Genomic DNA, 24,046 nt, shown 5'->3' on the forward strand with positions numbered 1-24,046 from the left:
ATGGGGGGAATGAGTTAGCGCTCTAGCTCAGAGAGGCTAATAGCTAATGTCAGAGGTTATTTTGGGCCTCGCTGACCGTAGCCGGTTACCTAAACCTTTTCCATGACTCACCTGTGGAACAGAACGAGGTGCACCTTGCCTGAGTACTGAGGTGTGCCAAAATGCTAACTGTGAGCTAGCGTCCAGCTGCGTTTCCCAAAAGCATCAACTAACTCATCACGTACGTCCTGTCTGTACTTTAAAAGACCAAAACATATTAGCTTTACCTTTATGGGGATAAGGCAAATATCTGTATATCTGAATAATCTTCTGAATGATAATGACTTCCAAATAAAGTTTTTGCATATAGTTTTATAGGAGAACTAATTAAATATCTATGATACTTGATGACCATGCAAATGTGCTTTGTTATCGTACCAAAATATTTGGACATGAGTAAGTTAACAGAGATGTAGACAGAAATGTCAGTTTCTGTTTTATTATGCTGGAAGGGATAACTACTGAAAGTTCTAGTCAGAAACTGACAGAATTATGCTGCAAGGGACAGAACCATCTATTCAAATCAATGAAATCGTTCATCATTTGCTCATTCATTACAACTAAAATATTTTCAGAACGTTAGGTGGAGTCCATGACAAGCACAATCCTAAATGTAGTGACACAGGAGCGATCAAAGCCGTGTAACACAAGCGTCTAAATTTCCCGAAGAACATTACTAATGAAAGAACAGCGAGGCAAACCTGAAACCCCCAAATATCCAGCACACTGCTACGGACAGCACATGCGATTTGAAGGTTACATAAATTGCCCTCGTCACTGGGGATTAAAACTTCAGTTTTTCTACACCCCTCCATTGTGAAAGCTGTCCGGGGGTCGTGTTTCAAAATAACCTGCTGTCTGCTTCTCAGCGGCCGACGTGTCAGGAACGGCAGGCGGCGTATAGAAGAGAGCAGCCCGGGAGAGCAGGTACAGGGCGTAACGGTGAGTCAACGTGCCGCGGACGTGCTCCCGGCGGCTCGCACACCGGGCATCGCGTGCCGACACGCCAAGAGTCACGCCTCGACGCCCAAGCGGTCGCGTCTTTCAGAGTCCTGGCCTTACCGCTAAACAGCTGAGACGACGGGAAAGCGGGAATGCGAGGGTGAGCGGCCGGCGTGTAGGCGAGCATCGGCAGGCTCCTGGAGCCCAGGAGGGAGACACGCCAGCAGCGGCACCACTTACCTTCCATCATGATTGCAGATTTACATTCCTCAATCTCCAAGGAGCCTGAAACAACAGCAGGGAGAAACGGGGAAAACCCGTTACTGGATTTGCCGATGGAGATGACAGAAATTAAATAAATAATAGGAAAAATAGGGAAAAAAAATGGAAGGGCTAGTTAAGCGGACCGAGCCGGCCCCCTGCCCCCACGCCACCGCTACCGGGACAGGCAGAGTCAGCGCTGGCCCCGGCGCTGCCACAGTCTGCTGGGGCTATGGCACTGGGCCACAGAGAGAGCCAGAGCGCCGAGCGACACGATCATGGGAGGATGCTGAGAGTGGGAGGGGGGTTAGCAGGGAGGGAAAAAAAAGAGAGAGAAGGCAAAGAGAGAGAAGGCGCGTGAGAGAGAGAGAGAGCGAGAGAGGGAGGGAGGGGGCGGGAGCACTGCTGACATCACATCCTCTCTCAGCCAATCCCCAAAGCCCTATTCTGCGTCACATGGCCCAAGGCCTTCGTCTCTCGACAGCTTTCCCCAGGAGAATACTGAACCAGCTCCACTGGAACACAGCACACAGACACAGACACACACGCACGCGCACGCACACACACACGCATGCACACATGCGCATGAAGGCACACAAACACACACCCTCACACGCCCCCCCCCCCCCCCCAAACCACACTTCCTGTTATACCCACATTGTACCTTGAGTGGCCGTGCAGGGACAGCTGGAGAAATGCTGGGACTGATCTCAGGCTTATAAAAAAATATTAAATGAGAAATCGGGGAGCGGTGGAGGAGGCAGAGACCCGCAGGCAGGCACCCGGCAGTTAGGGAGCCCCGTCGCCGTCCGGTCCTGCTGGGGGACCCGCGGGGGCCGGCCGCTGGCAGACGGGCTGGAGGGCTGCCATGTTTGGTTTGTTTTCTGGCTCTTTAACGGCTGCCTGCGTTTTCTGCGCTGCCCAGAGCTCAGGCGGCGCAGTGCGCTTGCTCAGGGGGATAAAGATCAATCGGGCTGACGTGAGCCGCCACAGCCACCGTCATAACCCCCACCCCCGACCAGCCTGCCGTGGGAGGGGCCTCTGTGGCTGTCCTCAGCCTGTCAGTTAGCAGGGGGGAGGGATGAAGCGGTGTGCATTTCAGCAGGATGAAAAAAAACAGCGGCACACATGAAAACAGGGAAAAGAAACCCAGACACACGTTCAGCCACCACAAAAACCACAAACATTCAGCATGTGGAAGTCAGTGCTACTGGCTAATTTGTTTACCTTATCAGATATATCTGGCACATTGTAATAATCCCTGATAAATTAATGCTGTTAGTAATGTTTTGGTTTTGTGTCTAGAGCAAACATCCGAAACACATACAAGAGACACACTTACTGCCTGTCATCAAAATACAAACTATATAAATGACCTCTGGGAGGAGAGGCCCGAAATCGAGGGACTGGGGTGGGCAGAGAGAAAAAGACAGGAAAAGAAGGAGATAGAGACAGAGAGAGGGAGGGAGAGATAAAGGGACAGATAAAGGGAGAGGGAGGCTCACAATGAATCTTGCATGAGTGCATGGACCAGGGCCAGGGCACCGAAAGTGGTCACTAATGGGGCTGAAACAGGCTGAGCTGGTTGTGTAGCCTGAGCCCACGGGGGTACAGGGCCACAGCGCCCTAAGGGAGCCAAGCGTTGGGCCCCGCACCAGGCCCGGCCCTGAGGGCCCCGCATCGGGTCCGATACCGAGGGCCCGACACGAGGGTCTGAAACCGAGGGCCCGACACGAGGGTCTGAAACCGAGGGCCCCGCATCAGGTCCGATACTGAGGACCCGACACGAGGGTCTGAAACCGAGGGCCCCGCATCAGGCCCGGCCCTGAGGGCCCCGCATCGGGTCTGAAACCGAGGGCCCCGCATCAGGCCCGGCCCTGAGGGCCCCGCATCGGGTCGGATACCGAGGGCCCGACACGAGGGTCTGAAACCAAGGGCCCCGCATCAGGCCCGGCCCTGAGGGCCCCACATCGGGTCCGATACCGAGGGCCCGACACCGAGGGCCTGAAACCAAGAGCCCCGCATCGGGTCCGATATCGAGGGCCCGACACCGAGGGTCCGATATCGAGGGCCCGACACCGAGGGCCCCGCTTTGGGTCTGATACCGAGGGCCCGACATCAAGGGTCCGACACCGAGGGCCCCGCATCAGGTCCGACACCGAGGGTCCGATACAGAGGGCCCGACACCGAGGGTCCGATACCGAGGGCCCCGTATCAGGTCCGATACCGAGGGCCCGACACCGAGGGCCCCGTATCAGGTCCGATACTGAGGGCCCGACACCGAGGGTCCGATACCGAGGGCCCGACACCGAGGGCCCCGTATCAGGTCCGATACCGAGGGCCCGACACCGAGGGCCCGACACCGAGGGCCCCGTATCAGGTCCGATACCGAGGGTCCGATACCGAGGGCCCGACACCGAGGGCCCCGTATCAGGTCCGACACCGAGGGTCCGACACCGAGGGCCCGACACCGAGGGCCCCGTATCAGGTCCGATACTGAGGGCCCCGTATCAGGTCCGACACCGAGGGCCCCGTATCAGGTCCGATACCGAGGGTCCCGTATCAGGTCCGATACCGAGGGTCCCGTATCAGGTCCGATACCGAGGGTCCGATACCGAGGGCCCGACACCGAGGGCCCCGTATCAGGTCCGACACCGAGGGTCCGACACCAAGGGCCCGACACCGAGGGCCCCATATCAGGTCCGATACTGAGGGCCCCGTATCAGGTCCGACACCGAGGGTCCAACACCGAGGGCCCGACACCGAGGGCCCGACACCGAGGGTCCAACACCGAGGGTCCGATACCGAGGGACCCACATCGCTACACTCTGAGAATCCTGACAGGACACGTCTGGGATCTGTTTCCATGGCGTTTCACCCTTTACATGTGATCCCTAAGAATTCCTCCCTGATCCACCCCCTAATTCAGACAGTATAAGCAAGACAGCTGAGAGTGAACCCCAGCTTCACAGCGTTGAACGGTATCCGCTAAATCCTTCAGAATTTCTACATTTATTAAAGATGAGTAACAACAGCTTCCTCGCGACCCTGTCCAGCCTTTAATCAGGAACTATCACTCCTGTCTACCATAAGGGGAAAAGTTACTTGTAGTTTGACACAGCAAGGTGACAGTCATAGTTTAACACGGCCTTGTGCTCTGGCATATACAGACGTGGACAAAAGTATTAGCGCCTTTCCACTTTTTAAAAACAATTTTCCGTAAAAGAAGTTGAAACTGACAAATGTAACCAAACATCAAACTTCCAAAACATAGTCCATTTTTTTGTTGTTTTTGAGATAAGACAGCCAGTGACCTAAAGTCAGGCGTCCTCGTCATATGTTACAGCATCGGGAACCAAAACTCACTCAGTTCTCATGTAATCCAATGAAGGTCTTTCATTAAATTTCACTCACAGAAATTGTACAACTAAATTTTCTCAGAAACGTATCCCGTGTAGAGGTCAGGAAATCTGTACTTCAATGGCCGTCCACTGTTCTTTATTTGATTTATGACTATTATTATACTAATAGTTAACATATTACCAAGTATTGGGATTCTTTTTTAAAAACTGGAAGAGAGCCAGTACTTTTGGCCACATCTGTACATTCATATTTATTTTCTTTCTTGGTTGTTCTCCGAATCCATGTGAGCATCCCACTCTCGAGGGATGCTTCCGATGCCAGTCCCGCCTCCACCGTCCCACCCCCCCCGCAAAGCCCCACCCACCAGGAAGTCTGTCAGACAAGGTGCCTTCTGCCGAACTGCTGGCAGGTGGCTTTAACGAACCGGGGGAGGCTGGATTTACTAAATAAAGCCTAATTCCTAATCCTTGTTAACAGAGAGCACCGTGGAAATAAAGTATGCAGTCGGAAAATATAAGTCTGTCGTAGGGAAACACTTACGGCCCGTCAGTCTCGGGGGGGAGACAAATTAAACCGCTGATAAAGTGAACAGGAAGCTGCAGAAGTACCCAAATCCATGGTGATCTCAACGGAAAGCACCCCTCGAATCCGAGTCTACTGTTTATAGCAGAGGAGCTTAGTGCTGTAAATACCATTCCTTTCAGAAACAGCACACTGGTCTGAAAAACAAGTTTTCCCACCACAAAAAGCCAGTCCAGGCTCTCCTTAATGCTCGTTTAAGGTTAATTATTTGCCATGACACTGCATTCATTTCCAATCGAGGATATAATCAAGGCCCTCACTCGACATCCATTGATTACTAAGTTATCATTTTAACAATTCTGCATCTTATATCATGAGCTTGCTTACAGACCTCAAAAATATTGTATTTCAATGCTGACTTTTTGTAATTAAAGTACAAAAAAGTGATACTGAGGGCAGTAGCATATAAAAACATTTTACTTACAGCCTGCTTTTTGCTTTTAAAGAATCTCTATGACTACAGAGCAGAAAGGAAGTCTGGGAAATGACGTCAGACGAGGGGGCACTTTAGGTGCTGGGAGCTGTGAGGCTGGGCGGCACCAACATGAGACGGGGCCCCTTGGCACAGGCAGAGGATGCCAGCTCACCAAGTCTGTGGCAAACACGCTAATGCCCACGCCACAATGTGTACAGACAGCTGAGGGGATGGTGCTCGAGGCCTCAGAAGTAAGCTCAGCTGGACCGAGTTTGTCTCGCGTCCCTTACGGACGGCAGTCAGGGCAGCAAACACGTCACATGTGGGTATTAGCCAGGACAGGAGTCTCTGTGCCAAAACCACTACCAGAGCCACGGGCATTAAGTAGCAGAGTCACTCGGGGGAAGCCTGGGGGTTCACACTCTGTATTAGAGAAGATTCTCCAAAAGCAGAGGAAAGCAAAGTGAGGGAGCTGGGCACTGGAGAGCAGACAGGCTTCAGCTCAGCTTCCCAGAGTCCTCTGCTAAAGCAACCTGAAGGGGCTGAATCTGAACCCATGACCTTGAGAAGATGTTCTGAAGACACTTATAAGGAAGGTTAGAGGACAGAGTGAAAATATGGGACAGAAATTATGATTGAAATTATGATGATGATGCTGATGATGATGATGATGATGAATGGCTGGGCACGTTATAGATGGGCTTTCCTGCTTGGAACAGGAAAGAACCCAGCAGGAGGTGACCACATGGCAGACTGGTGCTTGGCAGAGCTCTGACAGACACTCTCTATAATCAAAGACAGGAGCAGCTCCACAGACGGGATTTTCTCTGACTCTACGGGTATGAAAGCTGGACAATGATGCACTAATGATCAGGCTCAACCTTAATTTCCCAATATTAGGATTAGGAAGATGCAGATGCTCGAGACAAGCAGAAGAGGACAATAAAAGAAGGAAAGCTAAAATAAAATGATCAGATTGGGTTTAGCTTTGGCCTGGATTGAAGTGACCTACATATTAAATTTATTGGCTATAATCAGAAGCTCTGAAAACATTAAGTAAACGTGAATCTACCTGTAATGAAAAGCAAAAAGTGTCTATGTGCTAATCATGACTGAACAGGAGCTAGGAATGAAGATTAAATCACTCATTAAGGTTTCAAATGAAAAATGTTTCAAATTATATCCTTACAGTATTTCATCGCTTTGCTTTAGCTAGTCGAGTATTATGTTTCTTAATTGGGTTTTTCAATTTAATAAAAAAAAAAAGCCCAATGCATTTTGTAAAGTCATGTTTCTTTCCCTTCTGGGGAAATTTGTAATGAATTCTTAAAGTAAGCCAGCCCCTGGCAGTTCCTCGAAGCAGCCAACAGGTGGAGCCCTGCTCCTACATATTGCCAGCAGCTCCTGACAGGAGGGAAGAAAGCAGGTTGTGGAGCACTGGGCATGCTGTTTCTGGGTGGCTCAGATATCCATGTCTCCAGTGCAGTGCTTTTCAAGTTACCGCATTGGGCTGCAGGCAAAAATAAATAAATAAATCAGACCTAAACACGGTGGTGGGCGGAGACAACACAGCTTCCTGACCTGCTTTAATACCTCTGCTGGAAGAATAAGCAGCTCACACTGTCACCTTCCATCCGAGGGAACAAAAGATAAGAAAAAGAATGAAGCCACAGCATCGCAGCAGCGCACTGGAGGGCCGCGGGGCTGTCAGGGAGCGCCGGGCACCTCTGTCAACGTTACGGCGGCGGGAACGGCAGGCAGGCTCAGCGGGAAGAGGCACGTCTTACCTGCGACGATACGGAACCAGCCGGTGCACAGTTCCTCAGCCATTTAGCACGGCGCACAGGGGGTGGTGCTCATCTCAGGAGGTGTGGAGTGGAGGGGGGGGGGGGGGGGTCCAGGCGCAGGGGCGGGCAGCTGTAGGTGGAGAGACGAGGTGGCGTATGAGTGCTGTGACTCCCGGCTGCTCGGCACTCAGAGCTCAGAGCTGGGGCAGACACACCCACACGCGTGCGCGCGCACACACACACACACACACACACACACAGGCGCGCCGAATCCCCACAGGACCTGCGGAGAATAGGGATGTGGACAGGGGGCGGGGCCACAATCTCCCGGAGCCAGACCAGTGCATATATGAGGTGGGGGGGGGAATCGATTACATGTGGCTGATAAAAAGCCTGGGGGGGACTCACAACTTCGGGGGGAGGGACACGGAGTCAATATTAAAGAATTAATAAAGAGTAAACAATACAGCAGGAGCAGTGAGAAAGCACAGCAGGCTGGAGCTCTATCACAGGAACCAATCGGTAATCGTTATTTAATAATCACAGAAAGTTCAGCTCTGATTGGCTCATTTACTAAATGATGCAACGTAACCAATCGATAATTGTTATTTAATAATCACAGAATGTTCAGCTCTGATTGGCTCATTTACTAAATGATGCGACGTAACCAATCAGTAATCATTATTTAATAAGCACAGAATGTTCAGCTCTGATTTGAAGGGTGTTAATAAATGCTCCATCTCAACAAGTGCTTTACATTTTCACTTAATTAGTAGACACTTTTATCCAATGCAACATACATTTTGGGAAGTAGGGTAAGTCAGTCCCAAAAGCAATAAGGGTTTTGCTCAAGGGCCCAGCGGTGACCCCGAGACGTAAACCAACGACCTTCCGATCACAATCACAGCCGTCTAAACTGCTGAGCCACACACCGCCCTCATTTAGCTAACATCTCAAAGGAACGTGACCAAAGACTGAAATTACAGTTAAGCTGACCTCTTTGGTGATGTACAGTATATTCCACTCTCATTACAGAAGCAGGCCACACAGTTATGTGTCAAGGGCGTCATGCAAATTTACCCCCAAAAAAGTCAAACAAACAGCTCACCGGATGGGCAATGATCAGCCGTAAGCAAAGCAGGCTAGCAGCAGGGGTGTTTACTGCCAGTCAAACCACACATCTGCATAGGGCACCTGGGGTTTGGGGCCCCCTGCTGGCCACAAACATTCACTACACCATGGTGGGTTTCAAAGCGAATGTTTGAGCCCAGAAACTACAAACCCACCCATGCCTCTCAGAGACTACAAGTGTAATCCCAAAAGCAAGATTAATTCAGAATAAATGTAATTCAGGTAACTAGGGTAATGCAGAATTAAATTATAACTGGTAATGGAAGCATAATTCAGGATAAAGTTAAACCAAGGAGGTCTCTTTTATGTCTCAAATACTGATCAGTGATCTTGTGCACGTCCATCTGAGTGTGCATGATGGGGATCTCATTAAGGCAAATTCATAACCCCAGAAAATAGATTCTGGGAATTTATTTTGGGAAGGTGGGGCTCAGGCATTAAAGACCACGGTAAGGGGATTAGCTAGACAAGAGGGGAGGTTACATCATAGTGAGGCGTAAATCCCATAAGCAGACTCAGGGGGCGCTGTTTCCTGGGCAGCCATGTCAGCACCACGTGCTGGGGTGTTGTGTCGCTCAGTAGGGTTTGGGATCTGCGCCCGTGTCTGGATGGTTGTCAGTTCGAATCTTGTGGCTGGCAGAGTGATGGCATCGCTGTTGGGCCCTTAACCCAGGTGATCTGGGGACTGCCGGACGCTGAATGATCCTGCTCTCTGACCCCCAGCTCAGCCCGCTGGTATAAAAGCACCTGATAAGTAAAGCCTAGCGTGATGCTGGGAGCCCTACAGCCAATCAGCTGCTTGCCCGCCCGCCGAGCAGGAAGTGAGTCACCGGTTTGGCGAAGCAGCCCGGGAAAGGATGGTGAGGCACCTGCGCCCAGAGCACCCTGCAGAGGGTGCTGGCAGCGTGAAATTAAACATGGCAAGGAAACGTTACGAAATGAGCAGGCGGCTTTAATAATTACGCTGATTCACAGGGAGACAATCTGGAAGAATCAAACAAACGCCTCATTCAGCATCACTGTAAGATCAGTCATTTTACCTTTTATTCCTCCCAAGAATTCTTAGTTCTTATGCTCATTACATACATCAAGGACAGAAAATACGTTTGCATCAAATAAATTCACTTTCTATTACTTCCTGATTTTCTCATTAAAATATCCACTAGAGGGCGCAGCAGGACTTAATATACCCTAGTTGTCTTAAGCATAGCTGACCTTCACCAAAATTTGCTGTTTCAGAGCACCGATTTTGATTGCAATAGCTTTTTAATCATCAGTATTACAAAAAGGTACAGAAATATCTGGAAATGGCTCTGTAAATTACTTTGTTCACCATACAGTTGAATATCATAAAAGTAAATGTTTATAACTATTATCATGTCATTCATTCATTATTTTGCATTGTCCATTATTCCAACCATAAGATTTTATAAACTTTTGTTTTATGCCCTGTCTATACTGATTATTCACACTTTCATATAGAATGTGATGCAAAGACAAACAGCCAAAAATTCCAAATCAGCCCTGACAGAAAAATTCTAGAAACACAAAGCAGTGATCATTTAATAACATTCAGCTAACAGGATAACATAGCAGGGACAGTCCAATACAATCCCGAACCGGATAAAGGAACCAGATAATGGAGGGAAACGCAGCCCGAAACCACAGAAGATTCAAAATAAGGCTGAGGCTGTTTAAAATGCAAGGGGAACCATGGATTGACAGAGTGAGTTAAAGTCAGAGCCAATCAGCCAGGAGACCTACAGAACTTTTAGGGCAGATGCTCTAGGATGAGAAGCGATGAAGTCAGGCACCGATCAAGGCTGGTGGAGGTGCTGAATTTGTACAACACTCTGACAAAGCCAAAATAAATAAAATATACAGCAGTAAAACCACAAACAGTCCCAAAAAAGCAACAGTGTCACACCATACTCTAATGGAGTATTCAGATCAAACAAACCCCCAGAACCTGCAATTAAATTATTACCATTAGAGGGCGACAGTGATAATTGGGGGGGGGGGGGGGGTGCATGTCTCATTGATTAAAGACTCCTGATACTCGGAAGGTCGCTGGATTAAAGCCTGAGGCATCCATTTGATGATGCAGGCATTGAGCAAGGCCTTTAACCCAAACGCTCCAGCGGCATCATATGCCAGCTGACCCTGGGCTCGGACCCCATGCCATACTCCTACAAATGGGAAACACTCATCATCATTTCACCGTTGACTTAGTGTTAGGATGGACGAGCGTGTTATTTTAATCGAGCTGAGATCAGTGTTGTGCTGACTGCCGTGGGTTTGCCTTCGATTAAATAAACGCTAATTCATTCATATGAAACGCCATATGCAACCACGTATCCAGCGGGGAAATACAGTACATTTAAAACCGGAGAGAAACAAACGACGGGATGACTCAAAACTTTCAGCGCCTTTCTAAAAACACTCCCATGCGCTTCTAGCAGGATCCGTAGGTGAGGACACGCCCCCTCTAAAAAATCCCAGTCAGCTCCAGCGCATTTTCGTGCTGGTTTTTCCCTCGCTCATCATCATCTCCACAGTTCCGGCGTTACGTCTCGCACTGGCCGCCGTTCAGGTCCGCATCGGCGGCTCGGAAACCGCCCCCCCCCGAACGCCCCCGCGTCACATGGCGACCGGCCATCCCCCCCGCGCCCCCCATCTGTCCCAGAACGACCCGTCGCCACCCCGATTACTGGCTTTAAGCCCGTCAACACACACTAACAGTGCACACAATGGTGTGATTTTGTCTGTGGGCGTACGGGGGAGGGGTCGGTTTTAAATAAATACTAAAGTTACGTTTTATCTTATCTTCAAGTTGTCTTTATCTCCTGTGCAGCAGCGTCCCGCGTACGCCTCACGTGACCGCGCGCATGCCCCGCACTCCGCGAGGCTCCCCGCGAGCAAACGCCAGACCGCGTCCATCCTGTTCTGGTCCAAATCGCAGCTGCCCTTCTGCCCCCATCTTTCCACTGCGTGCTGAGCTCACACATATTAGCCATTTCCACAAGAGCGCGTCCACACTTAAACCAGGGCTGCAGCTAGAAACGAACAGCCCCCTGACAAAACGTCACCTTACTCCCCCCTTTTACGTCTTTAAGGGCCCCTTTAAAGTGCCGATCCCACTATACATGCCTATGCTTGCCTGGTTACAAATGACCAATAAGAATGTTAAATATGCGCTGATAACTTGCACTTCAAGCCCAGTCACCATTGTCATTTATTAACCACTGTCCTACTTTTGTGTTATTGCGTGTAGATAAAGGGCGTAGTTGTGGTTTCAACATTAGTAGGGACCAAATCAGCCCGAAAAATCCTACACTTCTAAAGACGCATGTTACACCCACAGTGCTGGAAGGGACACATCACTGCCGCCCATAGCCAAATCTACAACCGAGGAGGGCGTGGGTCTGTGTATTTTATATTATATAAATAATACACACACACACACACACACACACACACACACACACACACACACACACACACAGCTCTGGAGAAAATTAAGAGACCGCAGAAAATTTTTCAGTTTCACTCATTTCTCAATTTATGGGTATGCACCTATGGAAAATATACATTTTATATATGCTTCTCATTAATGAAGGGCTTCTTCCTTGCTTTGTGGGACTTGCTTCTAGGGGCCTGTTATGAATTGTCCTAGCAGTGCACCTCACACCACTTAATGTTTTGCATTCTTATTGAAAGTCACTTGATGTCATCCTCCGATATATGAGGGACTGCCAGATAAGGTAACGGTTATCTCTGGCACTATTCTGCCAGCAGACCCAGGATTAAACCAGGATTTAAGAATGCATATTTTAATATATATATATACAGTATATACACACACAGAATGGTCGCATAATTTTTCCCAGAGTGCTTTCTCTTGCTCTCTCTCTCACACACACACACACTAGTTATTATTCTTTATCGTTGCATGTTGTTTGATAGAAGTAAGAATGATTTTGAAGGCTTCAGCACATTCAGGTACAGTTTGGTCTGAACTTCACTTTCTAAAGATGTAATGGCATGCATTGTAATTTACTAGCTATTTAGATGTTAGAATGCAGGCAGGAATCAAAATGCATGATACAATGACCAGCTACCACCAAACAGGATAAAACGACCACAAGTAAATAACATCCATGAAGAATCACTCTCAGTGAAGATCATTGTGAGTACATAATAAGCATGTCGGTTTAAATCTGACAAAACCTGTCCTCATTATTATATGTGTACAAAAAAAATCACATAATTACCTTATGTAAGCGTTTTCCTTTAAAACGTAGAACAAATAATTATACCTTTAATCCAGATAATTGACCAGAAACACCCCATTAAAATGTCCTGATCCACAACAGTACAAACATGTTAAAATGAGTTTATTGTTTACACCACTGTAAACCTACTTAATTTTAATCCTACTAACTATACTTAAGTTTAATTGCATCTGTACACAAAAAAACTAAAATAAAACAAATTAAGAAACAGTTGCTTTGAATGTCCACTAAGAAACAGGATAATCATAAAACATAAGAGTAGATCTACAAATACATACTTATTTTTTGCAGTATTTGCATTTATTCTATTAACTGAAACTAGGCCTAACTCCCAATGTACAAAAACAGCAGCTGAGCTGTTGTGTATCACGGGATACTTTCAAACAAACATCAAGATCTTTATTTACTTGACATTTATACATGATACTCCGGAAATATTTCTTGATATTCACTTATCCCATTTTGCCTTTCATGAGAGACAGTTTTTTCGACGTGATACTATCAGTATTATAATCACCGGAAGAGCAGTCGCGGTACATACAGAAAATGGGCACAGAAAGTTGAAATAATGTTAATTTAGTTTCAAAAGAACTTTACAGAGACGCCGTAGAGTTAATAAGGAAATCATGATTTGATCTCTAGGGTACGGACCTGACCCGGAATTAGGAGAATGGCTTACTTACTGTTTTTTTATGAAGCTCCTTGGAGATGCAGAAAATGAAGGGGTTAAAAACAATAACCAGGGATATGCTGAATATACAGGTTTACGCTACATCTGTAAATGAGCAGTGCGCATGTTTTAAACGCAAATCTGGACTCACAACACGACTGACGGCATCGCCCATCAGCTCCCCCTGCCGGTGGCGGAGGATCGGTTACACGGAGTCAGCCCACTGCACCCTTAACTGGTTTTATGAGTAGGTCTGAAAGCACCGCCCCCCCATCCCCAGAGCGAGTTCAGCACTAACTAACCGGGATTTGGGGACATTGCTGTGCCACTATGCAGACAGCCATCAGCAATAATGAAAGCCTAATACACTTTCCCTCTGATGTACTCTGACAGCCAAATGTCTCCGTTAATGGCTGTTGCTTTACCAGTGACCTGACACAAACTCCAACTGAACGTCTATTATTGCTACAGCCAGAGAGCATGGCTCCCCCTAGGCCACAGAGGGATACAGAGAGCTGGTTCGGGAAATAAGGGAGGTCGGATTGTCCATCGATTCTTCTTCCAACTCAGGGGAATTTCTAGCTATTTAATATTTTTTTCTTTTTGAAATGCATCGGGGCTAAGGTTAAAATATTCGACGCTATATCCCCGATTGATCGGACCTAACAACGCCCGTGTTCCAACTGCTTATTCTTCTCAGAGTAAACTGAAGCTTTCGTCAGGCAGGACAGGGCACCATATACATACACACTATGGACAATTTAGAAACATCATTTAGCCCAGCCAGCGGTCTACCCACTGAACCGATGTGACCGCCAAAGCTGAAGCATGCGATATGGCAGAAAACTGTCTTTGTATCCTGTGCTTTGCCGTTGGCGCCACCTGCCGGACCTAAAGTGTTTATCATCTCGCTACACCAGATGGGTTTATGCACGTATTGTTAGTGCCCACCCAAGTTTGCAAGGAACGGAGGGTGTTTGGCGCTGGGGAAGGGAATTCTGGTTCCACACTGAATTTGCAGTCGTTGAATGTCATTTCCCCAGGATGTGGGAGGGAACGGGACCACACACAGTGATATTTAAGGCTGAGACAGATTCCTGTGGCCGTGGGGTGGACACCATAATTACGGTGCTGTATTTAAAGCCGTCAGGGAAACTTGGGCTGCAGTGGCTATGAAACAGGAAACATTCCCAGAAGGTTGCTGGTTCAAGTCTCTAAAGGGGTAACACACTTATTTCACTAGTACATAGAAAGATAGATATAGCATAGCTATGTAAACGGTTTAAAAACCAGTCAAGGGAAAATGGTTAGGTTTAGGGGGTAATACACTGCAATTCATTCTCTCTAATTTTAATTCCCCATTTGCACATGTCACTGATTTGGGATATATGATCATTAGGGTTATCCTTGCCTTTCACACACAGATGATTTCCTGATAGTCCACGCATAAATATTCTTCGAATTATTTTATTTTTGCCGTCTGGATCCTTTCAAAAGTGAAAGAGATTGGTAAAAAAAAACTACATTCAACAGAAATGTATTCATGCTTTTTTAATCAGTTCATAGAAAAAGTATATGATTTTTCTGGACACAATATACAATACTATACCATACATTGTGTGAAACATTAAATATTCACCTGAAACAATGCAGTATTTAACAGACATACACACCCACTGGGCATGCAGATTTGACTACTTCTGGTTAACCATCTGGGACGCGATTTGGACCGAAAGATTTAACACGGAGTACAGAGTTATACTGACAGTTTGAGTAAGAATATAACAAAACAAGATGTTTTTCTTTCGCCACTTCAGCACAAGAATTATGCATGTTCATAATTAATGGAGTCCACGTCAGCTGTCATTCTTACAGCCAGGAAATAACTCCGTGCCAAGCGTCTTTTTTTCAAAAACCGTGGTGTTTCTCATTAGGGAGAGACTTATGGAAGCTCCAGCCTCTTGAAATTGTTCCCATCGTTACTGGAGGTGCTGCAGTGTGCGAGTTTAGGTCGGCATCGTAAGAATTTTAGCAACCAGAATCAGGACCGTCCACGTGTTCCGCCGAACCACGTGACTATCCCCTCACCCGATGGTTAACTTTGCCTTTCGTTTTCAGCAAATGTTCAGGACCCCTTTTCGTATGGTGCAGCATAAAAATCGAAAAAGTGTATTTTTCCTAAATAAAAAGATTGAACCGCAGAACATTCTACACACTAACGCCACCCATCAGAGGCGAAGCCGGTGCATATAAATTAAAATTAATTTACAATGAACACTATAGTATTTACAAGCTAAGGTAAATAAATACACTGTTATAAACAGTAAAGGACACATGAGTTCAGGTGCAAAGCGGAGGTGCGGACTATTGAAAAGAGAGTCTCTCTCTCTCTCTCTCTCTCTCACACACACACACACACACACACAACGCGGCCATGAAGCAATGTGTCTTATTGAGTTTTAACGCTATGCGACATAGACAGCCGGGCTGTGCCGCAATTTAAGTACCTCCGCCCACGACAGCAGGCCTCGAACATGATCGGCGAAATGACAAAATGGGAAACTTCACCCCCAAGTCTGGCCCAAAACTCCCTACCTTCTGCCAGAGTGCCATCTGGGATGCTGACCTACACCCAATTATTCCAACTTTCCCAGTTTGAACTTAGTTTACTTTAGATGGTGGGTTTTTTGGTTTCGTTTAGGTGATTGTTTTTTGGTTTAGTTCGGATGGCCTCTTTTTTTTGTTTAGATCGTTTGCTGCTTCTGACCAGACTGTAAGGGAAGTTGTAGATGCAGCCAATCAAACCTTGATGATGAGAAAGCTGAAGGAGGTACGGCAAGCATGAGGATATCAACTGTGTCATGCCAAATGACCCTTTTCAAAACAAAACAGCCTATTGGTCTTTGCCGACTTTATCAGTTCATCGTATTGCCTCAAATTATTCACAAATAAATGAGATTTGATGGATATGGTCACATTCTTTTTTTCTCACATTCTGAGAACAGCTTACTATGGAGACCTGGGAAGACCTACTACCTTGAGTGTTGTTCAGCATCACGTTATTGATAAAAACAGTCAACTTTCAGTCTCAATAAATAGTGAGAAATATTGCAAGGTCCTCGATTGTATGCAGCAGTGTTTAGATTGCTAAAGTGCTTTTTTTTTTTAAATTTCCCTCATCATCAAGATTTGAGTTGGAATCATGAGAAAAATGGGTGGGTGAAAATAATATTGATTTCTCTTCTATGTATCTACAAAATGAAACAATGTTAATGAATCCTAGCAAATCTCTTAGTCTTACGGTATTCACATCCATCTTCCTATAGATCAGCAAACAGGCAGTATATATAACTGAAATGTTACAAATCCTGTGCTCCATCTGAAATGGTACTTTCAGTTCTAATGTAGTTACTATGTTGAAAACTGAAATGAAATCTGGGTGGATGTCTCTTTGACGCTGAATTATTCCCATGCCTATACGATAGAGCCAATATTGCCCAATATCAGTCAGTAGGAAGACTGTATTCTCTTTTCTGATTTTACAAAAGGATTTCGCTGATGAGCTTCCTGGTGTAAAAAAACATCTCACTTATAAAGCGTGTTCAATAAATAAAAAAAATTTAAAAGACAGTTGTAAAAAAGGCACACAGTCCTCGGACAGATTTTACAGAAATAGTGAACCATTTCTCTGTACAAATATCCTTTGCTCATTAGATCCATGTGCTACTTCACAATGTTCCTCTTCCGACAAAACTTTGTCTCTTGGTAGAAAAATCTCACAGCGGCAGCTGAACCGTGGCGTTATGCCACCTAGCGTTCCCGACCGAATCCCGTCCTTCACCTCTACACCCGGCTGCTCTATCAGGTGTCGGCAGTGACAGCCTGAGGACTCCCTCAACGTTCATCTCAAAAACCAACCCCCCCAAACTTCTGGCTCAGAGAAGTAGTGCGGCAATGACGGGGGGGGGTGGGGGTGGATGGTGGCGGTTGGCCGTCCCTGGCCGAAAGTCAGTCCTGAGGCTCCTCAAAAGCAGGACCGTGGGGATTCTCCCGGGAAAAAAAGACGTCAGCGAGTGCTGGGACAAAGGCCCACATCTATGTGTCCACAGGCGAGGCGTCCTGCGTCACAATCTCTATGTGTGTGGGCGGCAGAGCTCCTCCACCATCTTGGCTGTCGCAGAAGTCCAGCGGGGAGTGAGCCTCACCCACACCTTCCTTCTCCGTCCCCTCGGAATCCTCCTCCTCCAGCGTCAGCTCAAACTGGAACTTGTCTCCACCCCCATGACCATCCTTGCCCTGGTCATAGAAAGGCGGTGAGGGACTCTGAGGAATCATGCTTTGGTACCAGTTCCTGTTGTCCTCTAGCGTGTCCAGGATGTCCTGGGCATCTGGGTGCACAAGGTCTGCCCACGTCTCCCACAAAGGATGCACGATGTAGTCGATGAAACCCACCTGTGAGATGAACATGGTTCGACATTAGTTGTCTCTTCAACAGTACTCTAAAAGCCATTCCCTCTGTTTGTTTGCGCCAGGGGAGGGATACACACCTGGGATTTCTCCACAGAGGCTGTGTGTTTGTCACACATGGGGCTGATCTCCATGCCCCGCTCCCGCTCGCGGTCACCCTGGTGGAAGAACTCATCCATGATGCGATCGGTCCACTGCCGGTAAAGCTCCAGGGATTTCGTGGGGTTGCTGAGGTCCGCGCAGTGAACCATGTTACGGAGAACCTGTTGGCCAATCAATGAGAAGAAGACCAAAATCAGTTTTCAAGGCCTGTCGAAAAATACCTAGAGGAAAATAACCTAAAATGGTGTCTCCAGTTCTCAATAATTATTACATTAAGCTACGAGTGATGGTAGAGAGAGGCACCTCAAGTCTGACTTGTGTCTCTAATGAAGATCACAGTGCTCTGGCAGAGAGATAATATACCTGTATCCTGTCAGTATAGTTGTCCAGCAACAGTACTCCAGAACTCGTCACCTTCTTGGTCTCAACCATGGTCTTCAGGTCCGCAAGCAGACTCATATGCTTGGACATGTCAGTCGCCAAAACCTTGGAGGACACACATGGACTCATGTTAGCAAGGAGCTTGGCAGTTGACATGGATGACCATGGTGTTAAAGATGAATAGAGGTATCATACCATGTCTATGACCATCTTCCTGAGGGACTGGCGTTGCTTTTTGGTGAGGTTCTGGAAGATGTCGCAGTTCTCCTCCTGCAGCAGCTTGAAGCCCACAGCCAGGTGGTGGTTCTCCAGTACTGACTCATCATTGTACATGAGGGCCAGCTCTGAGTCTGGAATGAAGACGCAAGCCGGTGAGGATTTCTGACAGGAGCAACACCAGGAAGCTTGCCGCGGACTGGTGGGTATGAGAGAGGAAATACTCACTAGTGTTGATTAAAAACTGATTGGAAACCCCGGGGTGGTCCACATCGTGGATGGCGGCGGCAAAAATGGCAGCAAGGATTTCAAGGTCAGAGAAGACAGCCTGAGATAGGAGGAGGAGGAGAACGGCCATATAAGTAAATGCAGACGGCAGCAGAATTCCAACTGGGAGGAGCCATAAATTGTAATTCGCTCATAGACCAATTAAAAGATTCCTTAGTTACTCATTATGCACCAATGAGTTTCATTTTTGTATCAATTTATGTTTCTCAACATAACATAATTGCTTGAAGAGCTGTCAGGAAGCTAGGGGAGGTGATGCTCACATCCAGGGCAGGTGTGGACAGCAGAATATGGGTGGACTGAGCGACGTCAGCGGCATGCAGGCTGTTGTGGTAGGCAACGTCCAAGTGATAGTGATCCTCTAACGTCATCATGTAGGTCACAAAGGTGTCCACAGGGATCTTGAACGTCTTCAGTAGGTCTCTCTCCTGATAGGCAAGGTGAAATGAGTCAGAGTGCCAGCACAATACAACCCAACCTTAAGTGTACTCCAGAGATGTTTTCCTGGAGTGTCTAGACTTTTGGAGATGGTACTCACCTGAAAGATGGCATACATAATGCAGGTGAGGGGCCTGTGATGGGAGTACTCAGACACGGTGAAGATGTTGAGGCCCCATCTGTTGAGATTCTCTAGCTCCTGCAGATAAGAGAATAGGATGCTTAAGTGCCGGGCCTGGGGATGACATCATCTCATGCACTGTCATCAGGAAAACCTCCAGAATCTACAGGAATATCTGGTTTGACTTCCAATGCCAAAGAACTATCATGGGATCTACCCTCTTGGGGTTGGCCATGGAAGGAGAACCTTGTATCTGAACACTTAGGTGCACTTAAGTGACCCTGAGAAAGGTTATAAACCCAAAGGTCCTCATGGGATTTACTCTGCTGGGTGGATGAAGACCAGCTCCTACCTTGGAGAGCAGGTCCTCCTTGTCGGTTTTGACCCCAAAGCGGGAGATGCTGCAGTTGGAGAGGTTTGGTCCATGCGTCACCTTCTTCACCCCGCTGATCTGGGTCATGAGCTGCTGCTTCTTCTTCTTCTCCCGGGTCTTTGGCGTAGGCGACGGGATCTCGACGTCGTTCTGCTTGTCTGAGGAAAACAAGAGAGGGTTAAAAAGTGCACACTTTCACTCAGCTGTAAACAAGGCTCCTGGTGCCAACTGGCCATCACGTCTTGCTGTTTTTTTAAACACCGGATGACGCACAAGACTTAAATTTTGACTGCGTCCTAACCCTTCCTCACTCTTCCTCTGACCTTTATTTTTCTGCAGTTAACAAAGACTACCTTCCTCTCCTTCCTCGATTTGGCCGTTCGGTACATCGAGGGCAAGAAAAAAAGTCCAGAAGAACCCTTAAAACACTGAGGCTGCTCCTTGTTTCTGTTAAACACCATGAAACAAAGGCCTTTTGTTTTAAGATCTGATTCCACAACTCCCGTTTCCCAGAGTGACGTCAATGGTCTGTCGCCAGATAAGAGCCATAACACTCTACACCTGTGAAGTCTCCATTTGAGAAAATACCATGCCTCTACTCCCCCACCAGTTCGAGCAGACAGAGACATCTCAAATTCTTCAGTGTGAACTGCAATGGTGCGGTTTCACGGCAAGCTCAGTTTCGGGGGGGACTTGGCGGCCCGTGGAACATGCTGGAAGGGAACTGAAGTGCAAAAACTGGCCGTGTGAGATAAGCAGAGAGTGTTCCTCATGCCCCAGAGAAGCTTCCTACATATTACTCTGATTCAGATAATTCCTCAAGCAAGGAACACACTAACCCAGTGGACACCAGCCGTGTCTCTTGATTTCAGCCAGATAAACAATCCCGTGACTAACGTCGGCACTCGGGTGATGTGGGGTCACCATGGCGATGGCCTGAGCCAGCAAACCGACCCTCTACCCCGCCACTGGGCCCCTCTTGCCACATTAAATATGAATCTGTCTCCTCCCTTCCCCGTTGCAGGATGACCCAGATGCAAAGGCGGCTGATTTTCTCTTGCAGGACACTGCACGGCGCCCCCTGTTGGCAGTACCCACAGCGTGCCAAAACAACGCTGTTTTCCTGTAAGCCACCATCCTAATCTTATCATGAAGCAGCAGATAAACAAAAAGGTACTACTCTTCACTGACTATGTTGCATGTAAATTTTATGTAAATTTATAGTAAAATGTCATATTAGATACATTGCGGAATCATGTATGTTCTGATACAACATTTCAGAGTTGGAATGTAAACAAATAGCATTCTTTTTTTTGTACTCTTGAGGAGGGAAATTTGATGGATTACAAGCAATAATCAAATCTCCCACCAATGAGTTAATTTCCAATCTCAAATGCTGTACTCAATATTTGCCAATCAAAGACACCTGACATACAACGACACAGTGATTCACCATGCGTATCCGTCTTATTTACTTGTGCTAAATGGATCGGCTGGTGCCAAAGCAACCTGCCTATAAAGATTGACGGAAACAGGACGGTTAAGTGGATAGGTGGATTTGCGTTGGACACTGCAGTAGTGACTATTGGAATGATGGGCTGGGTGTGGATAAATCCCCCCAAAATGGGGCAAACTCAGCTGAAACCCTATTGGAGGCTTCAGCCCCCCCCCTGGGTGTGTGTGTGCGGGGGACTTGAGCAGCAATATGCAAATGAACAATCTTTCATCCTGGGGGGGATCAGAGATGCTGTAATGAACAAACCCTCTCCCAGATCCAACAAAACACCCGAAGCTGTATGAAGCATGTCTGAGTCCCTGCCCGCACATCCCCATGTTACCCCTTGGGGGCGTAGTTACCGAGGAAGGTGTTGGAGATGAACTCGGACACCTGGTTCCCGGAGCGGCTCATCTCCGACAGGTGCGTCAGCTCCCGGTTCAGCATCCGCTTGAACTGTAGGGAAGGAGAAGAAACACAGTGAGCATTTACGCTCCGAGAATTTACATGGCGGCGATTCCCACGTCACGAGCATAACGATCGATTCCTCCAAGCGTGGCGTCTCCGCCAGACTGACACTGCATGCGGAGATGCGCCTCACCAGTCTGCGGGGATGAAAGACGCAGCCGAACGCGGCCGCAGCCAGTGTGCACACGCATGCAGCGCTCTGGAGTGTTGTTGACATTGGGGGGGGGATGCCTGCGCTAAATCATTCCCCAAATTTCCCCTCACCTACCAGCCCCCCCCCCCCCCGCACCGGAGCTGCAAGTCTGCAGATGAGACCAGCACGGAGGTTCCAGCACCAGCCGCATACAGTAAACAGCCATCACTGCATCCCCCCTGCCCCCCTCCCCAGCACCGTTACGCACCTTAATGTACCCCCACGACACGGACAGCAGGTAGTTCGCCTCGGGCATTTTGGACGCCGTTTTCCGCTGGAGCCGGCGGCTTTCCGCCCCCCAAGGGGAGCCCCGTTGATGGAGATCCTGCGTGCTAAAAATCCACCACCTCGCTCACCCCCCCCCCCCACCCTCGTCGCGGGGCGATTAGTGGCGTAGGAAGCGCCCGAATGCGGCGTCCCCCTCTGCGGACAGCCTCCTCTTCACCCCCATGTCTGCAGCCGGCCCAGGGTAACGGACTACGGCAATGACTGCGGCAGCAGGACGGTGGCGCCGATGAGGAGGGGGTCACAGTGGCCCCAGGTGGAAGCGATCGGAGGCAGGAGCAGGAGGAGCGGCGGCGGCGGGTCTCCCTCTCCTGGATCAGTCTCGCTCTGACGAGCGGTGTGGTGCAGCCTCCCCCCCCCCCACCCCGCGCAGCCAGCCTGCCCCAGCGACGAGCGGCAGCGCCACACGCGATTCGCCAGATAAGGGAGGGAGCCCCCTGCTCCTCTTATGCAACGGCAAGCCAGGATCCCCCCGTTCTCCTCTGCAGCGCATCCCCCCACCTCCCTGCAGCCTCCTCAGCTCACGATCTCACATGCTGGGGGGGGGGCAGCAGCATTTCTAAAGGGCAGTGTGACAGCATGCTCACCCCCCCGGCTGCTCACATTATGCTGCATTATTTGCGGTTTGATTTCATTTATGCAACCGTGACATGTTTTCAGAAAGGGGGGGGGGGGGGGGGGCACATGAAAAGCTCATGTGTTCTGATGCTTAACCATCCCTGTCGATTTCCACTGCAGCTTCCCGTTTCTGGATGGGGTCAAGCAGGGTGAGTTGACTGCCTGGCAAGTGGCTCGCTGAATGAGAGAGAGACCACCGCTGTATTTACTGCAGGCCAGTCCTCGTCTTGCAGTGCGGGCGGTTCAGGATAATTGAATCAAACCCCCCGCCCCCCGCCCCTGCCGCCACGGCTCTCTGCAGGAGAACCGGAACGCCATGGCAACAGCATCACATGATCCACCGCTGCCGCCTCTGTGAGGCTTCCCCACTATAAACGGCCAGGAAAATCGGGGGAATCGATCTGCCGGTGTCCGGGCTTCTGCCGTCAAGCATCAGGAAATAATTACCCAGCAAATAAGCATCCCGACCCCAGACATCACGCCCTCGGGGCAAGTGGCGCTGTCTGCGGATCGGCTCAGAATCATCTGGAAGCACGCAGCCGATACACCAAGCGGCGTACGTGTGTCATAGAGAGAGAAAGTTAAAAGCATAAGGGGACGCGTACAGGATCCCCCCCCCCCCCCCCCCCGCCCCGTCACTGCGGGAAGACCGCCTTATATAACACTGCCTGGAGGAGATGGAAAACCAGAGAGGTTCCCGGTGTACGGAGAGAGCGCTGCTCTGGCATCACCGGGGACAGACCTGATGATGCAGGTCCTCTGTGCTGTGGCAGGCAGGACACACACCACATATGTCGCATATCCACACGCAAATGTGCATTTACTGCATTGCTGCATGTCCCTTATTCTACATACGGCTGGGAAGTCATTGCAATGTTTTCATGCCGCTTACACTGTTTACACTGGCACACTAGTGTTTAAGCAAAACTGGGTTTAAGCTGTAGCATATTAAATATATATATATATATATATTGTGACAGACAGTATGAATAGCATGTATTCAGCTTACACAATAAAAGGCTTGTGTGGGGAATTGTGTGTTTGGTACATGGGTGGAGTGACAGGGTAGGAATGTTTCCTGGGGCTCTGAAAAGTGGCACCATAACGGCAGGATGC

At 48.5% G+C, this 24,046-nt stretch overlaps 2 protein-coding genes across 12 annotated transcripts in view; both read right to left on the minus strand.

The window, feature by feature from the left end:
- Nucleotides 1-13,639, minus strand: part of sgip1a (SH3GL interacting endocytic adaptor 1a) — a 50,035-nt gene extending 36,396 nt beyond the window's left edge. For 3 of the 8 annotated variants that reach the window (XM_023794572.2, XM_023794573.2, XM_023794570.2), the window contains exons 1-3: nt 13,499-13,636; nt 7,390-7,519; nt 1,222-1,266 (exon numbers count right to left, since the gene is read on the minus strand). In XM_023794572.2, coding sequence (XP_023650340.2) covers nt 1,222-1,266; nt 7,390-7,432 — 88 coding nt within the window. In that variant the 5' untranslated portion in view covers nt 7,433-7,519; nt 13,499-13,636. Of the gene's footprint in view, nt 1-1,221; nt 1,267-1,906; nt 2,180-7,389; nt 7,520-13,498 lie in introns of those variants that run through there. The other 5 variants (XM_023794574.2, XM_023794569.2, XM_023794580.2 and 2 more) reach the window with 4 other exon arrangements.
- A 1,382-nt stretch (nt 13,640-15,021) lies between these two features.
- pde4ba (phosphodiesterase 4B, cAMP-specific a) overlaps nt 15,022-24,046 on the minus strand; it is a 99,879-nt gene continuing 90,854 nt past the window's right edge. For 3 of the 4 annotated variants that reach the window (XM_023794451.2, XM_072699516.1, XM_023794453.2), the window contains 9 exons: nt 21,729-21,822; nt 19,851-20,029; nt 19,478-19,576; nt 19,203-19,367; nt 18,880-18,979; nt 18,631-18,785; nt 18,418-18,540; nt 18,033-18,215; nt 15,022-17,937 (listed from right to left, as the gene is read on the minus strand). In XM_023794451.2, coding sequence (XP_023650219.1) covers nt 17,581-17,937; nt 18,033-18,215; nt 18,418-18,540; nt 18,631-18,785; nt 18,880-18,979; nt 19,203-19,367; nt 19,478-19,576; nt 19,851-20,029; nt 21,729-21,822 — 1,455 coding nt within the window. In that variant the 3' untranslated portion in view covers nt 15,022-17,580. Of the gene's footprint in view, nt 17,938-18,032; nt 18,216-18,417; nt 18,541-18,630; nt 18,786-18,879; nt 18,980-19,202; nt 19,368-19,477; nt 19,577-19,850; nt 20,030-21,728; nt 21,823-22,235; nt 22,392-24,046 lie in introns of those variants that run through there. The other variant, XM_023794454.2, reaches the window with a different exon arrangement.

The sequence above is a fragment of the Paramormyrops kingsleyae genome, chromosome 15 (assembly GCF_048594095.1).
Source record: "Paramormyrops kingsleyae isolate MSU_618 chromosome 15, PKINGS_0.4, whole genome shotgun sequence".
Taxonomy (NCBI): Eukaryota; Metazoa; Chordata; class Actinopteri; order Osteoglossiformes; family Mormyridae; genus Paramormyrops; species Paramormyrops kingsleyae.